The sequence below is a fragment of the Zosterops lateralis genome, assembly GCF_965231275.1.
Source record: "Zosterops lateralis genome assembly, chromosome: 1".
Lineage (NCBI taxonomy): Eukaryota > Metazoa > Chordata > Aves > Passeriformes > Zosteropidae > Zosterops > Zosterops lateralis.
The window spans coordinates 91,492,079-91,519,996 of record NC_139762.1 but is presented as its reverse complement, the minus strand read 5'-3'; the positions used below and the strand labels follow the sequence as shown (position 1 = coordinate 91,519,996).

The 27,918-nt window shown below is 34.8% G+C and overlaps 1 protein-coding gene across 1 annotated transcript in view; it reads left to right on the top strand.

The window, feature by feature from the left end:
- Window positions 1–268: 268 nt before the first annotated feature.
- The window catches only part of LOC310906945 (dynein axonemal heavy chain 5-like), a gene marked incomplete at both ends in the record, with an annotated part of 154,876 nt that continues 127,226 nt past the window's right edge, over window positions 269–27,918 (top strand). Inside the window, 26 exons of the mRNA XM_083856673.1 lie at window positions 269–593; window positions 1,162–1,262; window positions 2,746–2,934; window positions 3,042–3,116; window positions 5,405–5,488; window positions 6,582–6,653; window positions 7,240–7,341; window positions 8,274–8,460; window positions 9,182–9,347; window positions 9,461–9,554; window positions 10,688–10,786; window positions 12,148–12,329; window positions 14,128–14,247; window positions 14,948–15,149; window positions 16,587–16,682; window positions 17,387–17,560; window positions 17,654–17,743; window positions 18,196–18,351; window positions 19,313–19,452; window positions 21,106–21,257; window positions 23,442–23,649; window positions 24,300–24,387; window positions 24,501–24,624; window positions 24,745–24,908; window positions 26,027–26,119; window positions 27,283–27,486. Coding sequence (XP_083712799.1) covers window positions 269–593; window positions 1,162–1,262; window positions 2,746–2,934; window positions 3,042–3,116; window positions 5,405–5,488; window positions 6,582–6,653; window positions 7,240–7,341; window positions 8,274–8,460; window positions 9,182–9,347; window positions 9,461–9,554; window positions 10,688–10,786; window positions 12,148–12,329; window positions 14,128–14,247; window positions 14,948–15,149; window positions 16,587–16,682; window positions 17,387–17,560; window positions 17,654–17,743; window positions 18,196–18,351; window positions 19,313–19,452; window positions 21,106–21,257; window positions 23,442–23,649; window positions 24,300–24,387; window positions 24,501–24,624; window positions 24,745–24,908; window positions 26,027–26,119; window positions 27,283–27,486 — 3,687 coding nt within the window. The remainder of the gene's footprint in view (window positions 594–1,161; window positions 1,263–2,745; window positions 2,935–3,041; window positions 3,117–5,404; window positions 5,489–6,581; window positions 6,654–7,239; window positions 7,342–8,273; window positions 8,461–9,181; window positions 9,348–9,460; window positions 9,555–10,687; window positions 10,787–12,147; window positions 12,330–14,127; window positions 14,248–14,947; window positions 15,150–16,586; window positions 16,683–17,386; window positions 17,561–17,653; window positions 17,744–18,195; window positions 18,352–19,312; window positions 19,453–21,105; window positions 21,258–23,441; window positions 23,650–24,299; window positions 24,388–24,500; window positions 24,625–24,744; window positions 24,909–26,026; window positions 26,120–27,282; window positions 27,487–27,918) is intronic.

The following is a 27,918-nucleotide window of genomic DNA, read 5'->3' as shown; positions in this document are numbered from 1 at the left end:
TCAACATCTTCATTAATGGTCTGGGTGATGGGGCAGAGGGTACCCGCAGCAAGGTTGCTGATGACACATAAAAGGGAGGGTTGGCCGATACACCAGAGGGTTGTGCTGCCACCCAGAGGAACCTTGAGAGGCTAGAGAAAATTCCTGCACCTGGGGATGAACAAGTCTATGCAGCAATACTAGCTGAGGGCTAAACAGCTGGAAAACAGATTGACAGGGAAAAAACTGAGATTCCCGGTGAAGATAGCAAGTTGAACATGAGCCAAGAATGGCTCTTGTGGCAAAGGAGGCTGATGATACCGTGGGGTGGATAGGGAGTATTGCCAGCAGGTTAAGGGGGAGGATCCATCCTCTCCATTCAGCACTGGTGAGGTCTCCAGTTTTAGGCTTCCCAGTACGAGAGAGATCTGAATATACTGGAAAAAGTCCAGTGAAGGCCATGAAAATGTTGACTGCAGTAGAATACTTCTATGAGGAAAGGGTAGGAACTGGGTCTGAGTGGGCTCTTCTCTTTGCATGTCAATGCCTGAAGGGAAGGTATAAAGAAAAGGGAGTCAAGCTCTTCTCCACGGTGTCCAGTGATGGGACCAGAGGCAATGGTGGAAACTGAATCACAGGAGGTTCTCTCAGAACAGATTTCAGGGAACACTGTGAAGGTGACTGAGCACTGGTGCAGATTGCCCAGGGAGGTTATGGAGTCTCCATCCTTGGAGATACCCAAAAGCCATATGAACACAATCCTGGGCAACTGCCTCTAAGTAACCCTGCTTGAGCACTATCCCTTCCAGGCTCAACTATTCTGTGAATCTGTATATAATACATATTAATTAAAAGAGATACAATTTGATAGAAAATTTGTATGGAAATGAGTGCTATTAGAATTCTAGTTTTAGTCACAATCTTATTATTTATACAAAATAGGTCAAACAGTAGTTCATAGAGGTTTGGTGAACTGTTCATAAACATTACTGCATGCTCCACTGGGGATCCTATTTGCTGCCAATGATGGGCTGTAAATATCATTTTTTGAGAAAAAAAATGGCCTCATTTTCCCCAGTGTGAGAAGAGGTTAGCTAACAAATATGAAGACACGACACTGCAGGTCTTGTAAATGCATTTGTTGTACTTGAATAATTAGAACTTGTAATTTATTTTAACTAGAGACAGAAAGCAAGTATCATAGACATGGAGAAAGCCTGAAGACAAGGAGCACTGAGCTAGGATCTGCTGTCACAGGATCATCTTTGACTACTGTTCTTCCGGCAAGTGTTTTTGTTCTAAAACAGATGGTGACTCAACTACCTTTTGTCCACTAGATGTTCTTCTATACAGGCTTTTCTTTAAGTCTTCACTGATAAAAGCTTGTCTAATACTGAAGCATGCTGAGTTCCTTCAGTCTCTGTTAATTGCAAGGAAAAAGCAACAATGATCTCTCAAAAGTGTCTGCAGTAAATTGTCACAGACTTTCTGTGCTCACAATGTGTGTTGCTGGGATTTGGGGTTCTTTGATGTATTTTTTTTTAACATCCACCAGTCAATGAAAATCAATATTGTTTAAAAATACTTGAATAAGGTCATACTGCATCAGGGAAGGCATATGCAAAATAAGAGATCCAGTTGTTGACATGGAAACCAGAGATGATAAAAGACTGACAAAGATGAGTTGGGAACTACATGGTCAATCACAATTAGCTTTTGGAGGTATCAAAAGGATACTGACCAACAACTACAGATATTCAGACATTGTCAGTGTCTCCTGGTCTCTATGAGCTGCAGGCAGAGACAAGAGTGGATGGAAAACATCCATTCAGAGTCTGGGGTAACACCAAATGGTAGGAAGCAAAGGTGGAAGTTGGCCGTCTTTTTTTTTTTTTTTTTTTTTTTTTTTTTTTTTTTTTTTTTTAATCCAAGAGCAGGATTGATTAATTACAATTCTAATTAGTGTGGAGTACTGGGAAGTGATGTAATTTATCTTTTTTTTTCTTTCCAGTAAAAACTTTAAGGTACAGAGACACTTCAGACATTTCCAAACCCCAGATACTTTTATCAGTGGGAGCTGTGTGTAGACGGAAATGATCAGTGTGGTTACTTATTTACCTAAATCTTTAGTTTTCCATCTAGCTTCTGAAGACTTTCTGTTGACTTAAAAATGTTAGTCACCATATCTATTTTCAGTCTTGTTCACTCTGATAGGAAGATTTTGAAAAATCCTTTTGTTACATAAATCTCCTGCTTTATAATTGTGCTGCTACCTTTATATGATCTGTATATAATCATCAATTGTATATTTATTCCTGCAGTAACTGATTTTATAGTGATTTGGTTTATTTATTTCCTTTAGGATAGTAACTTGATACTATATATTAAAATGCTGGCAGTATAGAGATTGATCCCAAATCTGGAATATGGACATTTAGAAGTTTGGAACCTGGATTCACAAAGCTGAGATTTGAATTAGAGCTGTTATAGTGCTAAATTTGTATTGTGAACTTAGCATAGATCCATGTTTGGTTCTGAGATCTTGGAGTTTCAGATACATAGTTTTCATAGCAGCTTTTTATTGAGAAATCATTCTGGTCTAGAAAGTTAATTATTACTGGTTTTTTCCATGTACATTCTGTACATGTAATTTTTTCATGTTTCTGCCTGAAGTAGTTTATTAAACCAGCTTAAAGATCAACAATATAAAATAAAAACCTTAAGTGTGGAAAAATAATCTCTCTATAACAAACTTCTATTTTGCAGTCCACTGTTCAGAAAAGCATAGTACTTTCTAGTGAAAGCAGAAAAGAACTAGCCAAGCAAGCCAAAATAACCAAAGAGGAGAGAAGAGCTCAGATAGATGGAAGACACAGGTATTTGATATCAAGATTAGCAGATGGGATAGACTTGAGTGAGCAGCAAGTGGAGGAGATTATTATTTCTGATGAAAAGGTAAATATTAATTAAATTTTTATTACAAGAAATGTTTCCAAATCTTTCAGTGTTTTGAAACTATCTTACAATTAACTAGAATTGGTTTGTTTTGTTTTTTTTTTTAGTTTCAACTAATAGAACAATTCTTTGCCCCTAGTGGACTTAAAAAGTTGCTCTTCTTTTATCAAGATGTATTGCAGGTATGTTTCCATTATTGCTTCTGCAAAAGCAAATTTGCATTTAAAAAATAAATAAATTGCATGACTGTTGCAAAATTTAAAAAATCTTAATGGATTTTTTTTTTTTTTTTGCTGTTTATGCCAGTGTGGAAAGAACTTGGGCCAATTAAAGTAAAAATTCAGATTTCAAATGGGATAGAGATAATTGAGAAAAAGTGTTCATGGTATTCAGAGTTTAAAATACTATATTAGCTAGCAGGAGTATTATAGGACTGGAGGAGCTGTCTGCATAAGAACCAGTTTATTTTGTTTCGGTTTGAACTGCAGCAACTGCACTATGGACAAAGCACTCATTCAAGAGGGTGAAAAACGATGCAAATTCTTTCTAAATGAAGGTGGCATCATGTTCAGGTCTGTCCCATTCTGCAGAAAATAAGCTTGGAAAACCCTGACTAGAAATAAGACAGTTTTGTGGTCCCCAAGTTGTATTTTTCTCCTTGTAAGTTTTGAGAATGAGAAGCCTCTGCATAAAGAGCAAAATAATTAGTTCATCTTCCACTCAGTGTGTGATATCAGAAGGTGCCAAGTGACCTTCACATTTTCTAACACAACTATTGTGGGCCTCCAGAACTGCAGAAGTCCTTCATCAGTACTTTCAAATTATGCCAGTGAGGAGCCTTGTTAGGGAGAGCTAACTCACCCTGTGGTGGTATTTTGGGCTTATTGAAGAGAAAAACTGATTGATCATTCTTGATCCTCAGTTAAATGCAGAATGAATTGCAGAATCATTATAACGTAGATAAATTAAAAAACTTTTGAGTGTTACTGGAATTGCTGAAAGACTTTGTAAAGCACAGAATGAGCTCTGCTGTCAAAACAGTTTAATCAGTTTTTAGTTTCATTGGGACTAGGCATGCACATTTCTGGGATAAATGTCTTCTTCTCTGACTTAAATCAAGATGAAACAAAAAATCTTGACATTGTTTTCCTTAACTGACAAATCAGAAATAAATGCCCATTCTGGGTTAAATGAAATGTTTCATTGCTGCATTTATTTTTTTTTTTTATTTTGACCCTTTTAACCATTAAAAAATTAATTTATGAGAGTTCTGTTCAGAGAGTTCAGAAAAAACATAGCATAAAAATCTTTCTGATGGGAAGTATGAATGTCATCTCTAGCATCTTCCACTACATTCTGATGAGTGAAGAGATCTCATTAATTTGACTGTTCTGTCAACAATTTGATTTCAAGCACATTGGACAATTGGAGTTTACTCAAGGGCAGTATTGGATGTGCTTGCTCTGTTGTTCTTGGAGACAAAATACTGAGCAGGGCAGATGATTGACCTGACTAGGAGGCATTTCCTTACCAAGATTTACCAAAGATCCTTTCTTTGCTGCTTCTCATCTCTTCATCTCTCTTTTTCACCATCTTAGGTGCATGATGGTCACTTGAAACCACCTGTAGGGCTCAGCAGATGCTGATTTGGGATGGAAGTGAGGAGACACCCTTGTGTATCACACATCACATGTTTAGTCTAGCAGGAGCTGAACACTTTACTTTCTAGGAAAAAGTCTCTCAACTTTAAAGAGAAATACACCTGCAAGCTTCTCCCACATTATTTTCTATCACATTCGTCCAAGTTTCAACAGATTATTTTCCAAAATACATGACACATAATTAGAGGGAAGCAGGTCTTTATTAGGTTTAAGCTTTTTTGTTGCTTCAAAGAGAAGAGGTTAAAGATAAAACTCAGTGGAGAGGGACCAATGGCAGCAAGACTTCCCAGAGAGAAAGTTTTTCTGTGATATCTGGTTGAAGAAATGGGCAGAAAGCTAAATTTCTTTGAATTGTTGGCAGGATCTAGCTGATGACATTGCTTGTGAGTCCCATTCCCAGTGACAATATGACTTTGCAGACCACAAGTGTATGATTCTTTTTGTGAGACATTCAGTTTGTTTTCCTAGAGGAAATTCCAGTAGGAATCACTTCAGACTTAATTTCATTATCTTTTCTGAGACTTTCCCCTCCTTCTTGTTTGGGTTGGGTATATATATATATATATATATATATATATATATATATATATATAAAATTTTTTTTTTCTGAAGGAACGGGGCAGTGAAACTGTTTACTGGGATTTAGGAAAAGCTTGTTCTCCAGAGAATGCAAACCTCATGATTTCTATCTGGGAATTACAACCGGAATCAGAATGCACTTAGTTATAATACAAATATTCAAATAGATAAAGTATTTGTATAATACAGTTTTTATTTTATTAACCTCTTATTTATATTTTAATTGCTAGGAAAAGTCAAATACATCGAGGCCAGATGGGTCAACAAACAATTTGCCTCAGAAGAAGTTATTCATCACCATGGGTTCCACTGAGGTATGGTTGAAAAAAATTCATTAGATGATATTTAAAAAGTAAAATATTGAAAAGGCATAACAATTCTGTAGTGTTAGACATTTTTTTGTAATTCTTGGATACATATTTAAGTACTTAGTCTCTGTTCTTGTAATGCATGATCTCCCAGCATTTCTTTCAGTAAATTTAAGGGCAAATAAATCCTTGTTAAAAAATTGCAGATCCTAACATTTCTTTAATGACTGCATGTTAAGTGTTTTCCAGAGCTTCTGCACTTCTAATTTAAAAGTGCAGCTCTTCAGTTCTGCATATTCTATTCCTTTTCATATAATAATACTGCACATTACTCAAAAAATACCTTTAATAAATCCTTTTTTCCATTCAAATTCTTATAATAAACTCCTCCCTCTAATATCTAAGCATTAGTCAACAGCATATTCAGAGTCATGATTAAAATTTTTGATTAATTTTGATTTTTTCCATGTCTTTTGGGGGAAATCAGCTCTTCATATACAATGGTCTTTGAATAAGGCCTGGTGATGCTTTGATTTTCATTTTTGTTGTTATTGTTGTTGTTTCTTGTCAGCCCCAAAGAGCTTATGTTAACATTTTAATGCCAGAAAAGACACAGAAGAAGAATTCTTTCTTGCTTTTAGGGGAAAAGTGATTTTCATTCCTCTGCCAATTAGGCCAACTAGAATGGCTTTTCAAATTTGTTGCAGTTGAGTTATTTTTGGGTTTGTTATTACGTTTAATGGATAAATAGATAAAATAACCATCATTAAAGTACAATAACAGGAAATGGCCTAGCTCACAAGCTCTCCCTGAACTGCATTTTTTTAGTAAAGGTGCAACATTGGACCAGTCTGTCCAAAAGGACATTTTTGACATTCTTATGTTAGACTGGGAAAAAAACAGTATTTGATTTGAGAAGGACAGATTTTCAAATATCCTGCAAACAGTTTCACTATCTTTTTGAGTAGCTGATTTTTTTACAGTTTTGTTTTCAGCACATTTTTAGGGTAGGTAAATTTTTAAGTAAATTTTACTTAAATTTTACTTTTACTGTATACATGTATTCTTTTTAACAGTATACATTTCGTCCTATTTACAGGACTTTACAGGAACATGTGCATTTTTCCTAAGAACATCAGATGAAGTTGTAACTGCATCAAATGTCTCTCAGGTCAGAGCAAAATCATGCAGTATTCACATATTCATATTTTCTCAGACCTTTATTCATGCAACTGGAGTCAGAAAAAAAAATAGAGAATGCTTTCATGAAAATTTCTAGTTGTATAATTAGCAGAAGTTCTTTTTCATAAGAGTAAGTATTTGTGAAAAAGTGAAATTTTAACGATTTATAAATTAGCCACTGCAGTATTATTAAACCCCAAGATTTTAATTAATAAAAATCATTATTAATTAGTCATTAAAATATACATTTTAATGACAACAGGGAATAAAGACCTAAACCAAAAGATTTTATTTTAAGTAATGAGCCGAAATGCTTGAAATGCTGCACTTAAACTGTATCTTTTAGACTTTAAAAATAAAGATAATTCTTGAAAGTAACGTAAGGTTTTTCAGCCGCTCATAAGTTTGTTGTGTATAAAAAAAGTACTGTAACAGCCTTCTCTGACTTTCAGAGATACTCGTGTTACATAGTTATGGACTGTAAATGTATCTGACATGTATCTAAATTTCACTCAAATGGTGTGACACTACCAAAGTCGACGTGCACTGTGCAAATTTTTGGTTTTTTCCCCAAGGAGGTGACTTTTGGGATGTTTGATTGTCCTGATGGAAATATCCTCCAAGGCCTAGAATTCTTCTTGTCCCAGATCATGATACCGACACTTAAATCCCAACAGGTAGTCAAACAATCCATCTTTTTTTCTCAGAACATATGGAAGTAAGGCATGTTGCTGCTGCAGTTCTGCTGTGCCTCTGTTGGACCTAGAACAGAGGATATAAGAAGAGAAAAATCTAATATAGACCTTTATGAGAGACATGCAATTTGTATGTATACAAATGTTTGAAATTCATGTAGCTACTGTTTATTTTCAAGCAATAGTGCCAACTTTATTCATTATGACAAAGGAGAATAACACAGCAACCATACCAAGGTAAAGCTGTGATGACTTTATTAAAACTGGATTAAACTTGGATTGAAAGAAGTGTCAAGTCCTTTTGGCAGCAGCACAAGCGATCAGTCCGTGACTTTATTCTGGAGCATGGACAGCAAGAACAGTGTTATATCCAGAATATCCAGCTTCTTTTGAGTTGTCCTTATTCTGTGGTACTCATAAAGTGTCACAGTTTGTTCAGTTGCCTCTGGAAGCACACATTCAGAGGTGGCAAATCAAAAAAGCTCACTGTCTGCTGAGAATGATGGTGTTGTGTGCTGTTACCATACACTGTCATTTTTCTCTTCCCAGGAGCAGAAAGTGAGATTAGAGTCTATTTTTTTTTGTTTAGAAGGAGAAAAATGAAACTAAACAAAATACAATCCAATGTGAAATCAGTGACAGCTGACTTCAGAGTCAAGTCAGAGCGAAGCCAGAGACTTTTATTTCTTAGAGCCTCTTGGTTGTTTTTCTCCTCTTGTCTAACAGCATAGTTAAATCAGTGCACACTTTAAAGTGTTGATGGGTATATTTTAAAGGGAGAGCATGTTGATAAATCTTTATATACTGCCATGAATAAGAAATGCTTTTTAAATGACAAATACCTTTGTGGTCAAAAAACAAAAGGAAGCGTGACCTCACATTTTTGTTTTTTGCATAAATCATGAAATAATCAGAACTGGGGAGCTGTGGAAGAAGGCTTGAAGAACAGCCAGATACAAGAGTTTCTGTATGCAGTGGATAAATTTGTGAGTACTTTATCATCATCTAGACAGAATATAGAAGATAAAATTCAGCTCACAGAAGTGGATATTGATATTTATGTCAGAAACTTAAAGAACCCATCTGACTACATAACTGCAGGTGAGTAATTCCTATACCAAAGCAAACAAAATGATGCTGCTCATAAAATGAATGTTATTTTATTAGTAAAAATTTACTTTGAAGAATTAATTCATCTTCCCTGAGCTGTATACATTTTTCTACTTACTCTTGCCAGGTTTGTGATTGTTTAATTATAAGACCATCAATCATTTGCCCATACTTTAGTTCATAGATCTTAAAGAATTAGATAGTTGCTTGATACATCATGCAAGCAGTTTTCTGAATCCCTCCTAGTTTATTGGCCAAGTAGTTGCTTAGTGAATCCATATACTAGTGTGTGTACTATTCACTTTCTTTGATACTGGGAAAATGTTGTCTATCCAACTATCCAATGTCTGACTCTGTGAATAAAAACACCTATATTTATTAAAACAAACAAACAAACAAACAAACATGTTTTTGTAAGAAAAAGAGTAGTTGTGTCTCTTTCAACAATAGCTTTCTACCATTTCTTATGATCTCACTGTATTTCTAACTGTTTCCATTGTAAAGAATATGCAATAGTAACAGGATAGATAGACACAAGTATTATATGTGTGCATCTTGTTGTCTTGATCTTTTCCTACTGGTCAGTGATTCAAATATACAGAGTTTACATAGTCTCAGATTATGTTTAGCAAGAACACTCCACTTCTGTAGTTTAAATTTCTGTATTTATTTCTTGATGCTTATAAAACTGTCCACTTCTATGATTTTGAAGGCACTAACACAGAGCTCATTGAGAAACTTGAAGAAGTGGTCATGATTTGGACCAAGCAGATTAGACAAGTTTTAGTGGAGAGTGAACAAATTAGAAGAGAAGCAGATGATGTTGGTCCATCTGCAGAGCTGGAACACTGGAAGTCAAGAATGTCGTCATTTAACAGGTGAAATCCCTGCATTATTTCTCACAGAGTCTTAAAAAAAAGGAGATATTTTAAAAATAAATGTAAACTTTTATTCCAGAGAGAGAGTATTAAGTACGTTTCTTTCTTCAAAGCCTTTTAGATGAGATCAAGAGTTCAAGAGTAAAGAAAATTATAAGCATTCTTCAGGCAGCAAGATCAAAGACATTAAAACAGTGGAAAGAACTGGTAATTACTACTTTCTAATTAGAATTTTGTATTATTACAGTACTGTGTTTGTAATATATATAGAACTGAATACAATGCTAAAAATAAAAATAACTTTGTTTATGCTGGTTTTACCCTGTGGTTTATTATCAATTTTTTGGAACACATACCATCAATGATTCTGAAATTAAATAAATAACTTGAAAAGAAGTCAGTGCTTTGATAATGTGTCTTTTATTAACATTTTAGGTGGAAAGGTTGTGCAAAAGTAAAGCAGTGCAGAAATACAGCATTTTTCTGTCTCTGACAAGCTGAATGCTGTGCAGGCCAACTGCAGAAGTCTGAAAGTCCATCATAATGCTTTTAGAATTGTTGAGACTGGACTTTCAGTGGCATAACTGCAAATTCATTCAAGTGAAACTTGAACTCATCAGGCAGAATTGTGGGCAAGCCAGAAAATAAGCTGTAGATCATCTACAGTCAATGAGACCCTCACCCACCCCCACCCTCAGAATACAGGTCTTCTATTGCTTAAGAACGTATTCTACTGTTTTAAGAATAGGCCAGGAAATGTTTTTGATTTTGCGATTACTGTATTTGCAGACTTTTATGATGAATGGAATTTGGATAAAGGTATCTGTACAGAGACAGTACAAGGCCAGGATGATGAACTAGTTTCTTTCTTCCTATGAACTAGCCTCCTAAACAGTGGATAGTTCCACCTGACATGAACATAAGGATATACAGGCATTAACTGTGAACTCGTTGTCCCTAACAAGTGTTTATTAAACAATGTTGGGAAGCACCCTGGTTACATTTCAGGGATCTTGCTAAGTTCTATAGAATGGGTTCTGTGCTGACACCATTCTAAAATCTAAGTTGGATCCATGAGGAGGAAAAAGCTTTGGAGGTCTAAATAAGGACTTCCTTTAAACCATATCCAAGATGTTGCTGACCTTTGAAAATATTACCAATTTTTGTGTGTAAAAGCAGTTATTTCTTATGTGAAAAATAAATAGCTATTTGAAAGCACTTCTGTGGGGAAGTGTTTGCAAGATTTAATCATAGCCTTGTGGGGTGTAAAAGAGAAAGAACCTGTCCAGAAAATTTTCACAATAATAATTCTACTCTCTTTTTTTTTCTCATCCTTTCAGGATGGTAGTATAACAATTGCTGCAAATGAAGCTAAAGACAACGTGAGATATTTATATACATTGGATAAATTTTTTGGTCCACTTGCCAATGCTTCACCTGTAAGTACTGTAAAGGCACTTAATGTAAAATTCAGAAAAGAAGGGAAGGGCATTTGTTCCTGTAAAAAGCTATTTTTCCTTTGAATATTTAACTCTTTTACTTACTTATTAGTGGATAGCTTAACTCCTTAGGCATTAGTGAATTGAGCTCACTGATTTTGAATTAACCAGAAATAATAATACCTTTTTTTTTTTAAGTAGTTATCATTCCAGAAGATAATTTGAAGGGTATGACTAAGCATCAGGTTGTGTTTTCTTAACCCAATAATGAGTTGAATTGCCTTTGTGAGCTTAGGTCTCACATATGGCAGGTCTTCTGTTTGCATGCTTTAGTGAGGAATCACTTTTGATCGTTTTATTGCAAAAGTCATTAAATTATCTTAAACCTCGGGTTGAGTTGAAATTGGTCAGCTTCTGCTTATTTTACAGGTTAAAGATATTTTTCTTGTAGGTAGCACTGTCTTGATTGGTTGGATATCAACCAATTGGATATCAACCAATATCCTGGTTGATAAAACTTATTTTCATAACCATGTGGGTCTCAGAGTTCATTTTTTAAAGAGAAAACATGAATTTTAACTATACAGACATCAGACAAAATTATCTAAGCTTCCATAGTGCAGAACATTTACATATAATCCAGTGGTAACAATTTTTCTGAATAATATTTTCAAAGCTCGATCTCTTTTGAATCCATTCTGCTATTTTACACTGCACTTCTTTTGCAAATATTCACTGTTCTGCCATATTGGACTTGACTTTTCGATATCATACTTTTTTTTATCCTTTTCTAGACCAATCTCTTGTTCTGGGTTCTCAGTGTATCTGGCTTGCACACATTTCTCTGAAATATTTCTGTGGGACAGAAAACTCTATAGTTCATGTCCAGTAAAAGTGAGATTATTGTTGCCTTGCCTCCCCCTTCTGGATTTCTGTTCTGTACAGATCTAGGCAAAATGATCAAAGGTCAACTTTCTTGTTGTCCTTCCTACACAAATCCAACTCTTTTCCAGCAGTGTGTGACCTCCTTTCCTCTGCAAAGCAGAGAACCTTACATCAATTACAGCACCTTCTTATACTGAAGGCCATGGCCAAGCAGAGTAGACCATCTGGTTCTCCTGTGGAAAATCCCCATCTATGAAAGACCTATTCATTTATTCTTTGCCCTTTTCCCATGCTTTTTGTCTTGGTCAAGGTGTGATAGGTCCCCACAAGTGAATTGGATGCTCCATTTCTTAATGACAAAACCACAAAAAGATGTTTGTCCACTGATAAACATATTCCCAGAGCTGTCCCACTTTTCATTGTGTTAAATTTCAGGAAATTCAGATTTCTGTCTTTCTCATTTTTTGCTGTTGTAGGTAACAGTGATGGAGCACATTCCCAGTTTAATCAACACTGTCTATATGATCTTCTGTACATCACCGTACTACAACACATCAGAACACATGACGTCCCTGTTTCTTAAAATCACCAATCAAATGATTAACACATGCAAGACCTATCTATGTGAAGGTGTTTCAAAAATCTGGGACCTGGACAGGTGATAGAATTTTAATAATTTCATCTACTGTTGTTGACTTTAGAAGATTATTAATAGGTAAATGAAGTAGCCCTTTGTCATCCAACTAGTCACTGATTCCTATGTTAATTTTAAGCTGGTAACTACTAATTCTAGAATTAAGAATAAATTCTTAATTAAGAATGTGTGTAGAATTAACTACTCTGCACAAATTAATTTTCTATGTGTTTTGAAAAAAACTGTTATTGGAAACTGTGTAATATATGCTAGTACACAACACTCGATTTATTGTTCACGTAGATTTTTTTAGACCAAAACACACTTAAGAAATTGTAACTGGGAACTGAAATACTTCATAAAAAAGGTCCAAGACAGACTGGCAAAGTTCCATCCAAGATTTATGTTTTGCTGTTACTGGATTTGAACGTCAGTTTGAGGAAGGGAGCAATATATATCAGGACCAAAATCACGACTCAGTTGTGTTGTGGAGCATTTCAGGGAAGGGATGAGTTAGCTGCTCTACAGCTACTTGTCTAAATGCTACACTCAGTGTAAATGGAAGCACTCAGGTGTTTGTATGAAACTTATTTATTGAGTGGTGAGTGCTGATGTCACTGGCAGAGCAAGTGTATCTGAAGGATGACAAGTGAAGGTAACATAGGAAGAACACATACTGTAAGAGCAGGTCAATTGTTTGCGTGCAAAAGAGAAGGGGGAAACCACAGAGAAAAGTCAAGATGGACATGATATCTGAAGTGTCAAGTAGAAAATTAATTGGAATAGTCTCTTGGGGTAGTCTAACTGGAGTAAGATTAAGGGTATTGACATGAAAAGGAAAAGTTGTTACAAGCTTCATCAGATAGGATGTCTCTGCTTAAATTCCAGCCAATTCAAAATGACACTGACATAACAGGCTAGGAGACATAAAAGTAAATCTAACAGCTTTGATTCCTCCTGTATTTTGGTGTAGATAAAGGGAATTTCTCATAAATTACCTGTAGTCAATTAAGTACTGGTTAGGTTTTTTCTAAAGAATTAATGTAAATAAAAGTAGAATACTTTCTTTTGTTGTTTATTCTAGCTGAATTTATTTCCGAGACATTCTTCTCATTTACTTAATCTGCTATACCTGCAAAAGTTTGTCCCAGTTATTGATTTCAGCCTAGAAATTTGACTATCATTTTGATTCCCAGTAATCTTTTGGAAGATGACAGACAAAGCCAAAGTGGAAGAACAGCTCTGGGCAAACGTCTTATGGCTCGTTTCCATGCCTCATCTTTGTATCTCATGTGGTACCTCAGGGTTATTGAACAGCTGTGTGTGAGATGTAACTATCTGTGGCCTTAGGAACTAAGTTCTCCCTGGTGTATCTTCTTAAAGAAACAAGATTCTTCTCATCCTTATTTTAGTGTGGAAAAATAATTCTCCAGTCTTGTCTGCTTAGGAAAAAAAAACCCAAAAAACAAAACCAAAGAAACAAACAAAGGAAAACCTATCAGCAATACTCACTAAAGAAGATGAGAAATGGTCAAACTACAAGCATTCAGCATTAACCTGGTATACATCCTTTGTGGGCTATGCCATGCCAGTTTTGGATTGATGACAACAAACCCCAAGATAAAAATATCCAATCTTGATAACAGGTTCAAGTCAAAAACTTTTGACTCAAAACTATCATATTTTGAGCGTTTTTCATGTAGTGTATAATTTTGAGTTCTTATTTTGCAAGGTTGCATATTTTACTAAAATATTTTATTTTTATTTCTACCCTTTTGAAGACCTTAGGATGATTCTCTGTCTTCTGTATTTTCTTCCTCAGGCAGGAATTGCTGAGGAGGATACAACAATGCATTCTCCTCAAAGAAAAGTATAAAGCATCCTTTCAGAAAAGTAGGGAGGAGCTAAAGGATAATCCAAGTAACAGGCAGTTTGATATCAGGTAATAATTCACTCCAATACTGAATCTTATTGATGAGTACAATTTATAAATGAAATGTAATTATATCTGCTGGCTAACAGAAAAGCTAATTATGCAATTAAAATGAAGTAATTTTCATAATCAGAAGATGACCTTGAAGAGTGGGTTTTTATTTTTATTCAGGAACAAACCAGGTTTTTGACAATAACTTGTTGATTCAGCACATGTCCAATAGGACTTCAGGGGAATTTATGCATTATTAAGTGAATATACAAATGTATATGTATGATATGAAATCCTAAAAACCTTGAATCATGAATATAAGTGAAAACACTCTCAGGGAATTCAGCCAGCTTTGAGCTGGGTTCTCTATCACAATGCCAAGAAGTGCTTTACCTCTATGGGCAGTTAAATCATGGAGCAATTCTTGGTATTGTGCATTCACATTTTCTTCTCCTGCAAATATTTATTTGAAAGAGTTACTCCTGTGAAATGTGGTAAAAGTTTTTAATTGACATATGTAAGGATTAAGCATTTTGTGGTTTATATAAGTGAGTTAATTTTTTTGTTGTTGTTGTTGATATGTAATCATTACAGTGTGATTTTTTTGTTGTTGTGAAACTTGATAGCAGCTCTGGCAGAATATATTTGGATTAAATAAATAATCTGTTGCTAAGAAATTTTCATAGAAATTCCTCTTTTGTATTTTTTTTATTGTTAGTGAAAACTACATATTTGGAAAATTTGAGACCTTCTGTAAACATTTGGAGAAAATTTCAGATATGAGCAATGCTATGGAAAGCCTTTTAGAGCTCCAGCATATGAAAATAGAAGGCATTGACAAGATCACTACTCAATACCAGAGCATTGTTACAAATACAAAATCCAAACAGTATGATATCCTGGACCATAGGAAAAAAGAGGTACTTACATTCAGCACTTGTATGACAATCACTCAGTTAATTCCATGCTTTTCACTGGAGTTATGCAAAGAATGTTGAATATAATAAAAATGCATATATTATTTTGCAGTAACAATGATACCAATACTCTCATATATTTTAATAAGATTTGAAAGTGTTTGAAAGTGCAATTTGTTTTTCTTCTAATATTTTTGTTAACTTTTTGTAAACTAGATTTTGTGTGATAGGTAATGCTACAAATTAACTTTTCTAAGCCTGATTGTTTTGAGATGCATATATTTTGAATTGTAGAGTGAAAACTAATTTAGGTATGTTAACACCAAATAAAGTTTGTTTAATTATAAGTGTTACTCAGTATTATTAAAAATAATAGTAATGGCAGTATTATAGCAGAGTTAGTAAAGGCACACAATTGCATGTTTTAGAGGGAGAAGGGAATGAAATCACTCCCAGTGCTGAACAGAATGATAAAAACTAAAGTAGCTTTTCAAATACTCCAGTCTTATCTTTTAATCCTGTACATGCTGGAAATGAGCTTCTTTTCTTGAGCTATAGCCTGCTTGTTTTACAGAGTTAGTGGCCTACAATAGAAGTTCTAGAGGTGTTGACTTGCTCTCCCACCTTCCTGAAGTAAAGCTTGCCACTCTCATTAACTTTCCTTTAAGCATTTAATTCGGGAGTACTTTCTTCTGACTTTGATGGCTTGTGTTTACTACTTCCTGCATTTTTCTCTAATACTTGCTGCTAGGCTTCCTGAAAGAGGTCACTTACTGTTCACTGGAATTTGGAGGGGTTAAAAAATGGCATGATTTCTCTACACCTAAATGTTTGGAGCAGTATCTATTATGTACTGTCTTCCTAAGCTTGTGCAGTGCTCTCTTTGAGAAATGTTTGCATTGAACTTCTTTTGTTAGGCACTAGGGATTTTGGACTCTTAAGAAAAAAAAATGTTACAGATAAATACCCAAATTACTTGTAGGAGCTGCCAAATTTGGTAACAATCCTCTTTAGTCTGCAAGGTGCTCTAGAGAGCCTGCCAGTTTGCTTGTCTTTGGTGGGACAAAGCCTCACTGGACAGGGAGCTGAGCACACTCTTGTGGCAGGGCTGCAAATAGCTGGTGAGTGTGCTTTGCTCTCTCGGATGAGGTCATGAGTTTTCCTCGGCCTGTCTGTGTTCCTCTGTGCTCATGGAGATTGTGTTCATGAAAATGAGGCTTTAACCATTTAACCTAGCACTGCTTATGTTTTGTTTGCTTTGCTTAGAGTGTAAATGCCTTTGCTACTGGTGTTGTTCCTGTTCTTTTAAATGCAGTGCTGAACACATCCACTGGGTAGATAAAACAGATTCCCAAAAATCTTTACAAAAAGGATTTTTTTTAATAAAATGAAAGCAGCATTATAGATTTTTTTTTTTTTTTTCTTTTGCTCTTATTCTAGTTTGAAAAAGATTACCTTGAATTTAAGAACCAAATTGCAGCATTGTATGAATCTATCCAGGAATTTGTGGATTCCTGGTTTGAGAAGAGCCTAACTGTAAGTAAGGTTACAAATGCAAACCCTTGCTCCTGGTGCTTGGAAGGGGCGAGCAGCTCCTACTAAGCTCCTTCATTACTGCCAGTGTTCTGTACTGTGCTGGCGGCTGCTTGAGATAATGTTGGAGAACATCAAACCTATCAGAAATGTTCTAAAAGGTGCTTGCAGAAGTGCTGCAATGGAATGTTCATTCTTACTTGGTGCCAAGTTTATGTTCCATCTTTCCATACCAATTTTATAGCTCTGTATTTTGAAATTTATTTTCTTTCTTCATCCTGGTGTTTCCTGTTGCATTTCTAAGCTATTCCTGTTTTGCTGGCAGGAGTAATGAAATAATGTCTGCCATCTGTTTCCTTAATGTTAATATTGTTCATTGGTTCAGGATCATACATGAGATGTTATTGAAGTGAGAGTAAAAGTGTGGTTATTCTATCATAACTGTTTGCTAAAAAAAAGGAGTGAGGATTTCAGAGTCAGAAAAACCCCAAACTGTAGGGATAACAGTTTTCTGGTTTATACAGTATGTCCTGTGTGGGAAAAATATAGAAATAAAACTCACAAACTTGTCTGGATGGATTTTTCTGTATTTCTTAGAAAAATACTTACAAATTTACATAGCATGCTCTAAATTAATAAAATACTTTATGGACAATAACTTTCTGAACTGTTATCTTCTGAAGTAAATGTTTCATCTTCCTTTTTAGACTGAACAGATGTTGGGATTTCTTATGAAGTTTGAACAAATAGGAGACAATAATATTGATCTAAATGAGAAGTATACCATTGTTCTTCACCGGTACAGCAAAGATTTAGAGTTTATTGAAAAACTCTATCAGAAGGAAAAAGAAAACCCACCTATACCACGTAATATACCACCAGTAAGAATGAAGTAAATGAGAGGGAAAAAATACTTTATTTCCTGACTGTTTTTAAGTTAATGAAAATATAACCTCATGTCTTCTGTGTTTTAGGTCACAGGGAAGATTATGTGGGCTCAGCAGTTATTCAGAAAAATTGATCATCCAATGATGTTTCTTAAAAAGAAAACCACACTTATGAAGGTTGGAAATTAGCAGAGGGGGATTGATCCTAAGCTGTCAAGGATGTTATTAGCAGACAGACAATTGGCTTGTATACTTCTACACTCACTATTCTTGCAGCCTGTATTCAAAGCTTATCCAACAGTGGGATCATTTGTATACCTTTCTCAGTGGGCCATTAGTGCCTTGTGTATGTCATAATATAGACTTTGTTCTATGAACAAGACTGGGAGGAAAAATCAAGTAAAGAGTTATGTTGCTTAGAGCAGTTGAATACTACTTAATAATTTAATTCCCAAATATATTGCTGTGTTTCTGAGTCTTATCTTGTCTCTAAAACAGCATAATTTAGAGATTTCTCTTTCTTTCATTTTCCTGTGGTAGAGAGGCCTAGTGGAGGACCTTTCTACTGTGTTAGATTTATTTAATTGTTTAAGTGGTTCTTCTTCTTTTTGTTCCCTCTTAAATTGCAGACAATAGAAATGAAAAAAGTTATCAAGAACTACAATAAAATGGCTACAGTTCTTTTGGAATTTGAGCTTGTTTATTATAGGGCCTGGTGCAGGTTTGCTGACCAGGCTAGGAATGCTCTGTGTGCTTCCTTACTTGTCAGGCACCCAGAAACGAAGGTAAATATGATTTATTCTCTGTATTACTGTTACATGATTTAGTATTACACATGCTACTTTAATCGTATCATGGATAGACAAGAAACCATTGAAGTAACCCTTAACTTAAATAGGGTTAAAAAATTAGCTACTTAAGTTGAAATATATTTTCCTTTTTGTGTATATTTATGATATATCTCGTAGTGTTTCTTCTTCATAAGGCTTCTGTCTTATTCAGGGTATAAAAGAGGCAGTATCCAGCAAACACACATCTGCTATTGACTTATCCATATTCTTTAGGTATTGTTTCCTTGTTTGTTTTCTATGTTAACTAAAATTTTGGTCGAGGAAGGAAATTTTTGTTATGTCATGGTCTTTTCTGCAGTGATCAATATCACTGTGTTGAATATACTACAATAATCCATTAACTTGCTTTCAAAATTGCTGAGGCAGAAAATGTTACCATTCTTACTTCACAGATTTTTTTCTGCTGCAGTGCAGAGAAATTATAGTTAAAATGTGGCATTTTTTGTACTAATGATTCCATAATGGACAACTAGAACATAGTTTTCAAATTTAAGTAGCATCTTAAAAACATTTAGTGCCCCCAAAGGTATAGCGATTAACCTGCACAATATTTCTCCCTAGTTACTGATGGAGAACCTGAGATGAAAAAGGCAAATTGACTTCCAGAGAATGTAGCTGCAGAACTAGAATTAAACTTGGGAAGTCATGGGAGCCAAGTGCTTAGGGTACAGTGAAGAAGTCACAAGAAATTGAAATCAGTGTAAGATATTAGTTGATTAATACTTTGGGAAATCCATATATTTCTAGAGGAGGTTGAAGAAGAAACATGGGTATATATTTTAAAAATCATCTCTAGTCATCTACATCTCTTTATATGATCCAGTTATATCAAACTACATGTAAGTACCAAACTAGTGTCTTATTTTCTATTTCTTTTTTTCACTGCTACATGAAGGAATTATTTGTAAATTTAGACTCAATGGTCCTGGAAGTACTTTATGAGACAAAATACCTGAGAAAAATGCATTTTGAAGTTCCAGATGTTGTCCTTGGCTTGTGTGCAAATGAAGAACAGATTAAAAGACATCAAAGGGAGTGAGTGAACACTTTTTGGATTTGTTTCTCGTCTGCAAATGGAAATCGCTACCTTTGAGTCTGTTGCATATATTGCTTTTGATTTATTTTAATTTTTTCTCTTTGATGGAGTTTAATTGAATTTTAGTTGCTTTCCCCTGTATTTCCATATTAACATGCAGTTGTTCCTATTTACACACGTATCTCATTGCTTGGAAACACCTACATGTTTTTTATTTTGTTACTTCAGCAGCTGCTCTCCAAGTGGATCTCCTAGATACTGCTATTGTTATTGTTCGAGTGCATCTGTGCACTCTAATATAGCAATTACACCCCAATATATTACACTTAGCATCACAAGATTTTTTTTCCCCTGTTAGAAAAATAAGCTGAAATTTACCATTTGATTACTGCACAACCCAAACATATGTGAAGGGAACACGTTACCTAAGTTATAACTTGGTCTCCCATGTTGAATATCTAAATTCACTTTTGTTGATTTAAAATAATTTCTTTCTGTTTCTTGTAACAGTCCAAATCTCTGCTGCAAGAGTTCTTTCATTCTCAGGGATGCTGGTTGTTAGTTCTAGAACTCTCTAAACAGGGATATTCAGTCTTAAAAAAGCAATGCTTTGTGAGGAATGTTCTTCATTTCTTAATCAGAATTGGACAAAAAGGGATGAAATTTAAAGAGTTTCATAAATACCTCAACCACTCCTCTCTTCTGTTGTTGAAACTTTCAGTGTTTCAGTCTTACAATGCAGCATCTTTCATTGATTTTCTGTGGAGTGTTTAAAGGCAACTAACCATAAATTTTTAATGTGCAAGGCAAACCTTGTGTGCTACAGACCTCCAAAAATCCACAGCCCCAAATCTTGCCATTCAACAGGAAAAAAAGTACAGAAATTCTTTGCATTAAAAAAAGAAAGCCAAACTTATCTTCTACTCTAAAACACCCTTCATAGTGACTCCCCAAGCAAAAAAGAAATATTAAGGGGGTATAGATTTTTGATTAACAGCATTTAAAAAACAATTCTGAGTATATTGTGAATGGATTATCTCAGTATATGATTTGTAACAATGATGTCTAAAGTCATGATTTTAATTGGGTGCAGAACACAGCTATTCCTGTTTTTGCAGTAGTTCTTGTAAGGAACCCATTATGTATCTGACCTTTGAATTATATTTGCTTCTAATTATTGTTTATGCAGTTTCTTTGTGCAACTCCATTTTTATGAAAATATGTTGGTAAGCCTTGTTTCAGAATTTGGACTCTTTTTCTTTGGGATTCAGGGTTCTCGGTGGTTTGTATGTAGCTTTTCTTATAAGCAGTGGAATTTTATGCCATACCTTGTGAGATGGGAAGATGGAAACAAAAATGCCATGTTTTCAATTTTCTACATCTATTTTTTTAAAAAATTGTAAATAATTTTTCTTGTGAGAAAAGTTCTGTCAGTTGATCACAGTCATTTTACTGGAGGCACTTATTTCTTCAGTCTGGTTCTGTTGGTAAGGACAAAGAGGCCTGGCTGGAGTTAGGGAGAACTGTGAAGGGTTCTTACTTTTAAGATGGGATCAGAACTTTCAAACCTTATTAACAGAAAGTGTGTCCAAAATTCAGTATGTTTCAAATACCTGAATTAAGCACATTATAAGCATGATCATGCCTTCCAGGCTCCAGAACTTGTTGATCAGTTACAAGGAACACTTGGATAGGATCCCTGTTGTGCTGAAACCACTGATGAAGCCACTGATAGGACAAATTGAGGAAGCCCTTACCCCGGGCCTGATGCAGCTGTCATGGACTTCTTTAAACATCAATAAATGTAGGTAATAGGAGAAGAAGTGGTGAGCCATTCATACTATTAGGTATCTGCATTTATTTGTGCTTCTCCGTGAAAAAATATGCTTGTGGACTGACCTCTTCACTTCATGCGGATAATTTTAGCCCAACTGCTATAAGAATGTGAAGAGAACGGCTCTGGGTGTTTTAATAATATCTTTTCTATAAAAGAAAAGACTTTATAACTTATGCTGAATGTCCTAAAAGTGACATGTCTGAAATCAAGGTTGGAGATTTCTGCCCAAATTCTATTTTTTTCCAAGAAAACGTTTTTTATTAGGCATTGAGTTTTTTTCACACAACCAGTAAGACACAACCTTAACCCTATCAAATACAGCCCAAAATTGACTAACTGTTGTAAATTGTCATTGAAAGGGACATATATAAAACCATCACCAAGATTTTCATGTTGCAGTTTCATGAGAAAACAATAATTCATGGTTGTGAATTAATTTTTCAATTGATGCTGATTGGTGTTAGGCTTTCCCTTTTCTTCTTCAAAAGGAAAAGTATCGATATAAACAGGAACAGGTACAGTCCAAATCTGAAAGTGAAATGTGGCACAGGTTCATGCAGCTGTTTATTTATGACTCTGCCATGTGGCATTGGTGCACAGGGCTCTGACCAGTGCTTAAGGCAGGGCTGGTCACCTTTCAGCTTTACTTGACCTTTGCCTGACCAGAGCACAAGAACCAAATGGCAAGTGGCTTTTTATATTTGTTTTATAGCTGTAAAATGAATTTTTGTGTTTAATTTGCAATTTTTAGTAACATATGATAAGGAAAGTCTTTACAATAGTATTTATTTATTCATTTAAATACTCTCTGCACTGTGTTTAGTATCTGAATAGGTATAATTCAGGTTGTAATGGTCCTTTGTATCACCATTGGTTCTGGTGGAAAATGTCCCTTTTCAACAATTTAGATGTAATGCAGGCATCTGGGCTGTTTCCTGCTGCTATAGCTGAAATGCAGTTACACCGAGAAGGGAATTCTTTTCTTGAGTGTATGCACCATGACAATCAAAAACCATGTCAGACGTTGCCATTTGATGAAGATGGGCAACCTCTGACATGCCCAGAAGGGTTTTTGGACACCTACAAATTAACCACTGGTTTGGTGTGCACAAAGTATTTCTTACCTGCCAGCAATGTGCTGAACTCAAGCCTAACATCTTATGTGTCTTTTTTCCATCTAAGGGAACTCCATCTAGAAATATGGGGGCCCATAGTTGCCTTCTAGACTAAATCTCAGGAGACACGGCAGAAAAATAGATTTAGGGGTACCAAATTTGTATATTAAAAAAAAAAAATCTAAGGAATCTGTTGGATTGCTTTTCTGTTTTAGACAATAAAAATACAAGTTTGATTATTAACCTCCTAGTAGCAATAAATGACATTTCCCACTTAAAATATCAGCACTTGGATGGCCTTGTCATGCTGCTGTGGCTTAGATATCATAGTGATTTATTTCTACAAACAGCAGAAATATTCATATTTCAATACATACATATATATATATATATAAAAACTTTATGGTAATAATACTTACAAAAGACATCAGGTGCTGTATTTCTTTCTATTTTTCAGTGGAAGTATGAAAGGGGAAGTATTTTTTCAGTCTATTCAGAAACAACAGAAACAGTTGATTTTGCCTTTAGTTAATAAACACATTTGTTAAAGCAATGTTTATCTGTTTCCAAAGCAAATTAGGTCATAATATGAAAGAAGAAATTTAATGGTTGAACAAGGCTGTAGTCTTGGCTGGGGAAATTTTAGCCATCTAATTTATAAGCTAATTACAATGGTAAAGTACTGCATTTTGCTGTGTATGTGTGTAGGAGGACCAAAATAATTTTTGGGCACTTGTATTCTTTCTGTTTTCATTCTATTTTGTTGATCTTTTTTTATTACAATGTTATTAACCAAGAGAAGAGATATTCTGAAAAATATTGTTCTGTTTATTATGAAATAGTTTCAGCTAAAGGTTGAAAGATGGACAGCAACTCCATCATGTTTCAGGCCTTCATTTCATATTTCATTGCCATTAAATCTTAATTTTATTATAAAAGCTGGGGAGAGGCAGAGGTGGGTGGGAGGAAGGGGAGATGAGACTTAAGAGGTCTGTGTTTTGCATTGATTTGTTTTCATTTTGTTATCCTTGTTTAGTTATTCAGAACGTTTACAGTTCCCTGAGGGAGTTGGACTATGTAGTCAAAGCAGCGTCTGATACCCTGGAATGCAGAATTGAAACAATTCTGAAGGACATGTCAAACACTGCTCTGATAGTTTTGCCAGACGATGAACCTGTAGATGTGACTTCTTTCTTGGAACAAACAGAAAAACTTGCTATCTCTACTGCTTCCAAACTGTCTCAGTAGGTTTCTTAATTGCACAGACTTGAAGGCCATTTTATTACTTGTTATTTTTGTATGCATAGAGCCTTTACTGTGAAAATGTTACTGTAACAGTAACATTCTTGTCTAGATAAAAGTGATAGTCTTACCATACAGGGAAGGAGCTCCAAAGTATCCTGAACACAGGAGTTGTGAAATAGCACAGCATTTGGCATTTAGCATTTATTTAGCATTTCTTACATTTTTTTCTTATAGCATTCTAGTAAGTAGCAAGAAAATTGAAAATGTATAGGACTTGAACTCTTATCCACATGTTAATTGCTTGTTTCTTAATACTTCTTTTGCTTTTATTTTACTCATTCTGATTTCACAGATTATCTTACTGCCTCATCACTATAAACCTGTTTTATTAGCTATAGCTGGAAAAAAAAACTTTTTAAAAATTATTATGAAGTCCACTTGAATCAGATGTGATGGGATCTGACAAATGGGTTAGTCAGCATGTTTTAAAATCTCTGCATGCCGAAGGATTATGAACAAACTGAAAAGCATCAAAAGGGCATTTCCTTGCACATAAATGCAGTGAGACAGGGGATGTGTGCCTGGGAAATAACAAAGGGTATTCCTTATGTTTGATTCCCCCTGGGTGACTGTAAAGTTGTTTTTGTAGGTGGAGCCAACAAGTGGAATGCTCTGCGTATGAACTTATAGATGTTCTTAAGCACAGTCTGAAAGCATATGCTGGAAAAACTCTGGAGGTAAGACCTCTACCAAATGTAAAAAAAGTAGCCTTTTACAACCTAGTCAGATACTAGATATTATATGCTGGATAATCTGATAATTTACCAAGAATTTCCCTTTCACTGTTCAGGATTCCTTTGCCTGTACACATCTTGACGTGAAACAGAAAACACGCTGCCAAGAATGTCTGTCCTGTAGCTACTATAACCTGATGGGACAGCTTTGTCAGAAGAATACTGACTCTTTGATCAGATGTGAGTCTGGGTTTTTTCAGATATGTTTGATTTTTTAAATAAAACTTCACAATTTCCCCCTCCCCCAAGCTTATTGTGGTGGTAAAAAAAAAATCTAACTTAAATATTACATTTATTTAGGCACTAAGATTTCTTTAGAGACATTAAGACATCGACTGCATGTTATTGACTCCCGATATCAGATAACCAAGTTTGTAGAGGCACACAGGATTCCTTTGTTCAGAACTGAAATTCAACTGGCTATTCCAAATATTGTCTTGAGACCAAGTCTTGAAGATATTCAGGTAACAAAATAATTGCACATCTCAGTCATTTATGATAAAATGTTTATAAATTCATTGCTTTAAAGCAATATATGCAAGTTTAATCTGATATGAGAACTAAAAGGAAGGGGAAGAAAAGGTAAAAAGTCACTTGAGTTCATGATGACACTGGGTGCTCAGGGCATGAAACTGTGGATCAGGTTTGTTATACAGGCTGTTAGAAGGAACCATTTTTCTCAAAGCTCAGTAACTCAGTAATTCACAAACCTGTACTTAGAGGCAAACATTTCAAAATGAGTGAAAAAAGTAAAAATGAATGCCATCAATACAGCCTGATTGACTTTCTAGTCTCTTTAAACTCTTTAAGAATATAAAATCAGTTTAAAGTGTCATTCATAAATCAGCATTCTGCAGTAGTGAAATGTAAAGAAAAATATTACCATCCTAAATCCCTACACTGTGAAGAAAAATTAACACTCATTTAAACTTATATTAATTCAGCAAAATTCTTACACATATATTTGAAATATCCTGTGATGTCTGAAATTATCCACAGAGTATTAGTTGTTTGTAGTGTTGATTTCTGGACTTCATTTAGCATAGTGACTGTCAAAATGAGAAGCTGAATTATTTCTGAAGTTTCATGTGCAGCCTTCATGGTGTTGTCAGTAAGAAATCAGGCCACAAACTGTGACTTTAAAATACCATACATAGAAGAAGTCATCTGATAATTTCTGTAGCTGCCTGTATAGATTTCAATCAAATTATTCAAGCATTCTGCTGTGAACATGAAAACAATTCTTAATAACACATAACAATGTTTATAACAGTTTAAAGGGAAACACTACTGTAACAAAGGACTGAATCACTTATCCCCAGTGATTCATGATTACTGTTCGTAAAGGTCTCTTATGTTCTTGTTTGAAAACCCCATGAACTTGGAAGGACTGTGATAAAACTTTATGGAGTACTCTTTCCCCTTACAATATGTGTTTTTGGGTGATGTCCTATGTCATGCTTTTTTGAGTATTTCCTTTAAACACAGAGGTATAATTTTTCATCTTGGTATTGTCTGGATGATCATCCTCCACACACATAATGTTTCTGTGAGCTTAAGGTGCATGTTTCTCTTTTTTCAGAGTGCTGTAAACAAAGCAGTAAATATCATACTATCAGTAGCCAAAAATATTCCCCTGTGGAAATTTGCTTACTTACATCATAAGCAGCAGCAGGTGAGTATTTTATTTTGATTATTTAAGAAAAATGATATTTTGGTTAATATTTCTTAAGATTATATTCTGTACCAATACTTTGACTTGTTACCTGGTGGATCTTCATGTTAAGTGAAAGCCTTGTTTTTAATCTCTGTGCCAAGAAATAAAACAGTAGAGTAATAGTCCATAAAACTTATATTTGGTAGTTTCTAATATTAAAATCAAAAGTTGCTTTAAAAATCTTTTAAATATACTGTTTGAGTGTGATGATGACAGTGTAGAACCAACATTATCTATAAATACTACCAGCTGAATATAAATTATTATCACTCTTCCCAGGCAAAAAATCTTAAGTTAGACTGCAAGCCTTCATAAGGCACCTATAATACTACAGTTAATACAGTACAAATATTTACCTGGCATCAAAATTAGCACTAAAACCTTGGGAAGGTCTGAGGTTTAGATTGAAACAACTTTTTTGAAGGACAAGAATGCAAAGTACTGGTAATCATGTGGCCTTAATTGTCTCATCTGGGAACAAAATATAGATGTATGTTGATCTGTGCTGAAAAGTGTCTTTGTAAAAATGTTTTCTTTTGTTGATATGAAATGAAAAAGAGATCAGCTCTTTTCAGTGAACAAACCCACATTGCACATATGCAAATAAATAGTAATTAATTAAAATAGTAATAAAAATAATAATAATAAAAATAATAAAAGAACTGGAAGAGAGTGGACTGAACTCTGTTTTCTTAAGCAGAATGTTAGCTTGTTTCCAAGCAGCCAACCCTCCCACTGCCTCCAGGACTTTCTATGGCCAAGAACGGGTATAGATTGTAATTTTATACTAAAGAAGGCAGAAAGAGCTTAGCAGGAGGAGAAGAAAAAACAGTTGTACTGGTATATGATGCACATTTGACTAATGTAATTCAGAGATGATATATACAGAGCTCTGCATGACAATTTTTTATAAAATCAGCTTTAATGCTAGAACTATAGCTCTGTAAAAATGCAAGCTGAGAATAGGGAGTCTCCCTGTGGACGTTTCTCTGCACTTTCTGCCTGTTCTTAGAAGTAATTAGAAGTACTATCTGAGGCTCATTGCACATTCTGTAATTTAAAAATAAAAAACAAATCCCAAACAAACTGTGGACATTTTTTTCTTGTTTAATTTATACCAGGTTGAACAAGCTGCTGCTTTAGAGTTAGGTGATGAGAGCAAACTCACCAGGGTGGTGGCACTGAAACCTTTAGACAAGCAGATCATCGAACATAAGGATGTAAACAAAGTGGTGATCCAACTAAATACAATTATTTTGTCTCTTAAAACTGAAGCACTGGTTCTTCTGAAGACCTTTTCTGAATTTTCAGACATCTGGAACAAGGTTAATTGCATGCTTAATATAATATGTTGCTGTGTTGTAAAATCTAAATGCATTAAATAAAAAGTTATTTGTTGTATAAGGACTCTGTGCTCAGTGGGAAGCATTGGTTTCATGGTAGAATCCATACACCCATAATTCCCCTGTCTGCTCTTGTGTTGACCAGAACTTGCAAATCTTCACTGATTAAAGCATCTAAGAAAGAAAGCATAAGAATACAAAAGAATTTTGGAGCATAAACAAGCTTGTGCTGTCATATGCTTATACATCTTTCTCACAGTATTTTGTCTGCATGTGCTGTGAAAAAGAAAAGTTGAGCAGAATCTCTTAGAAATTGGACACAGCAAAGCTATTCTTGAATATTAAACTGACTAGTTATTCTCAAACAACCACTGCTGAAAGATACTTTTCTATTTCTTCACAAAAAAAGAGATG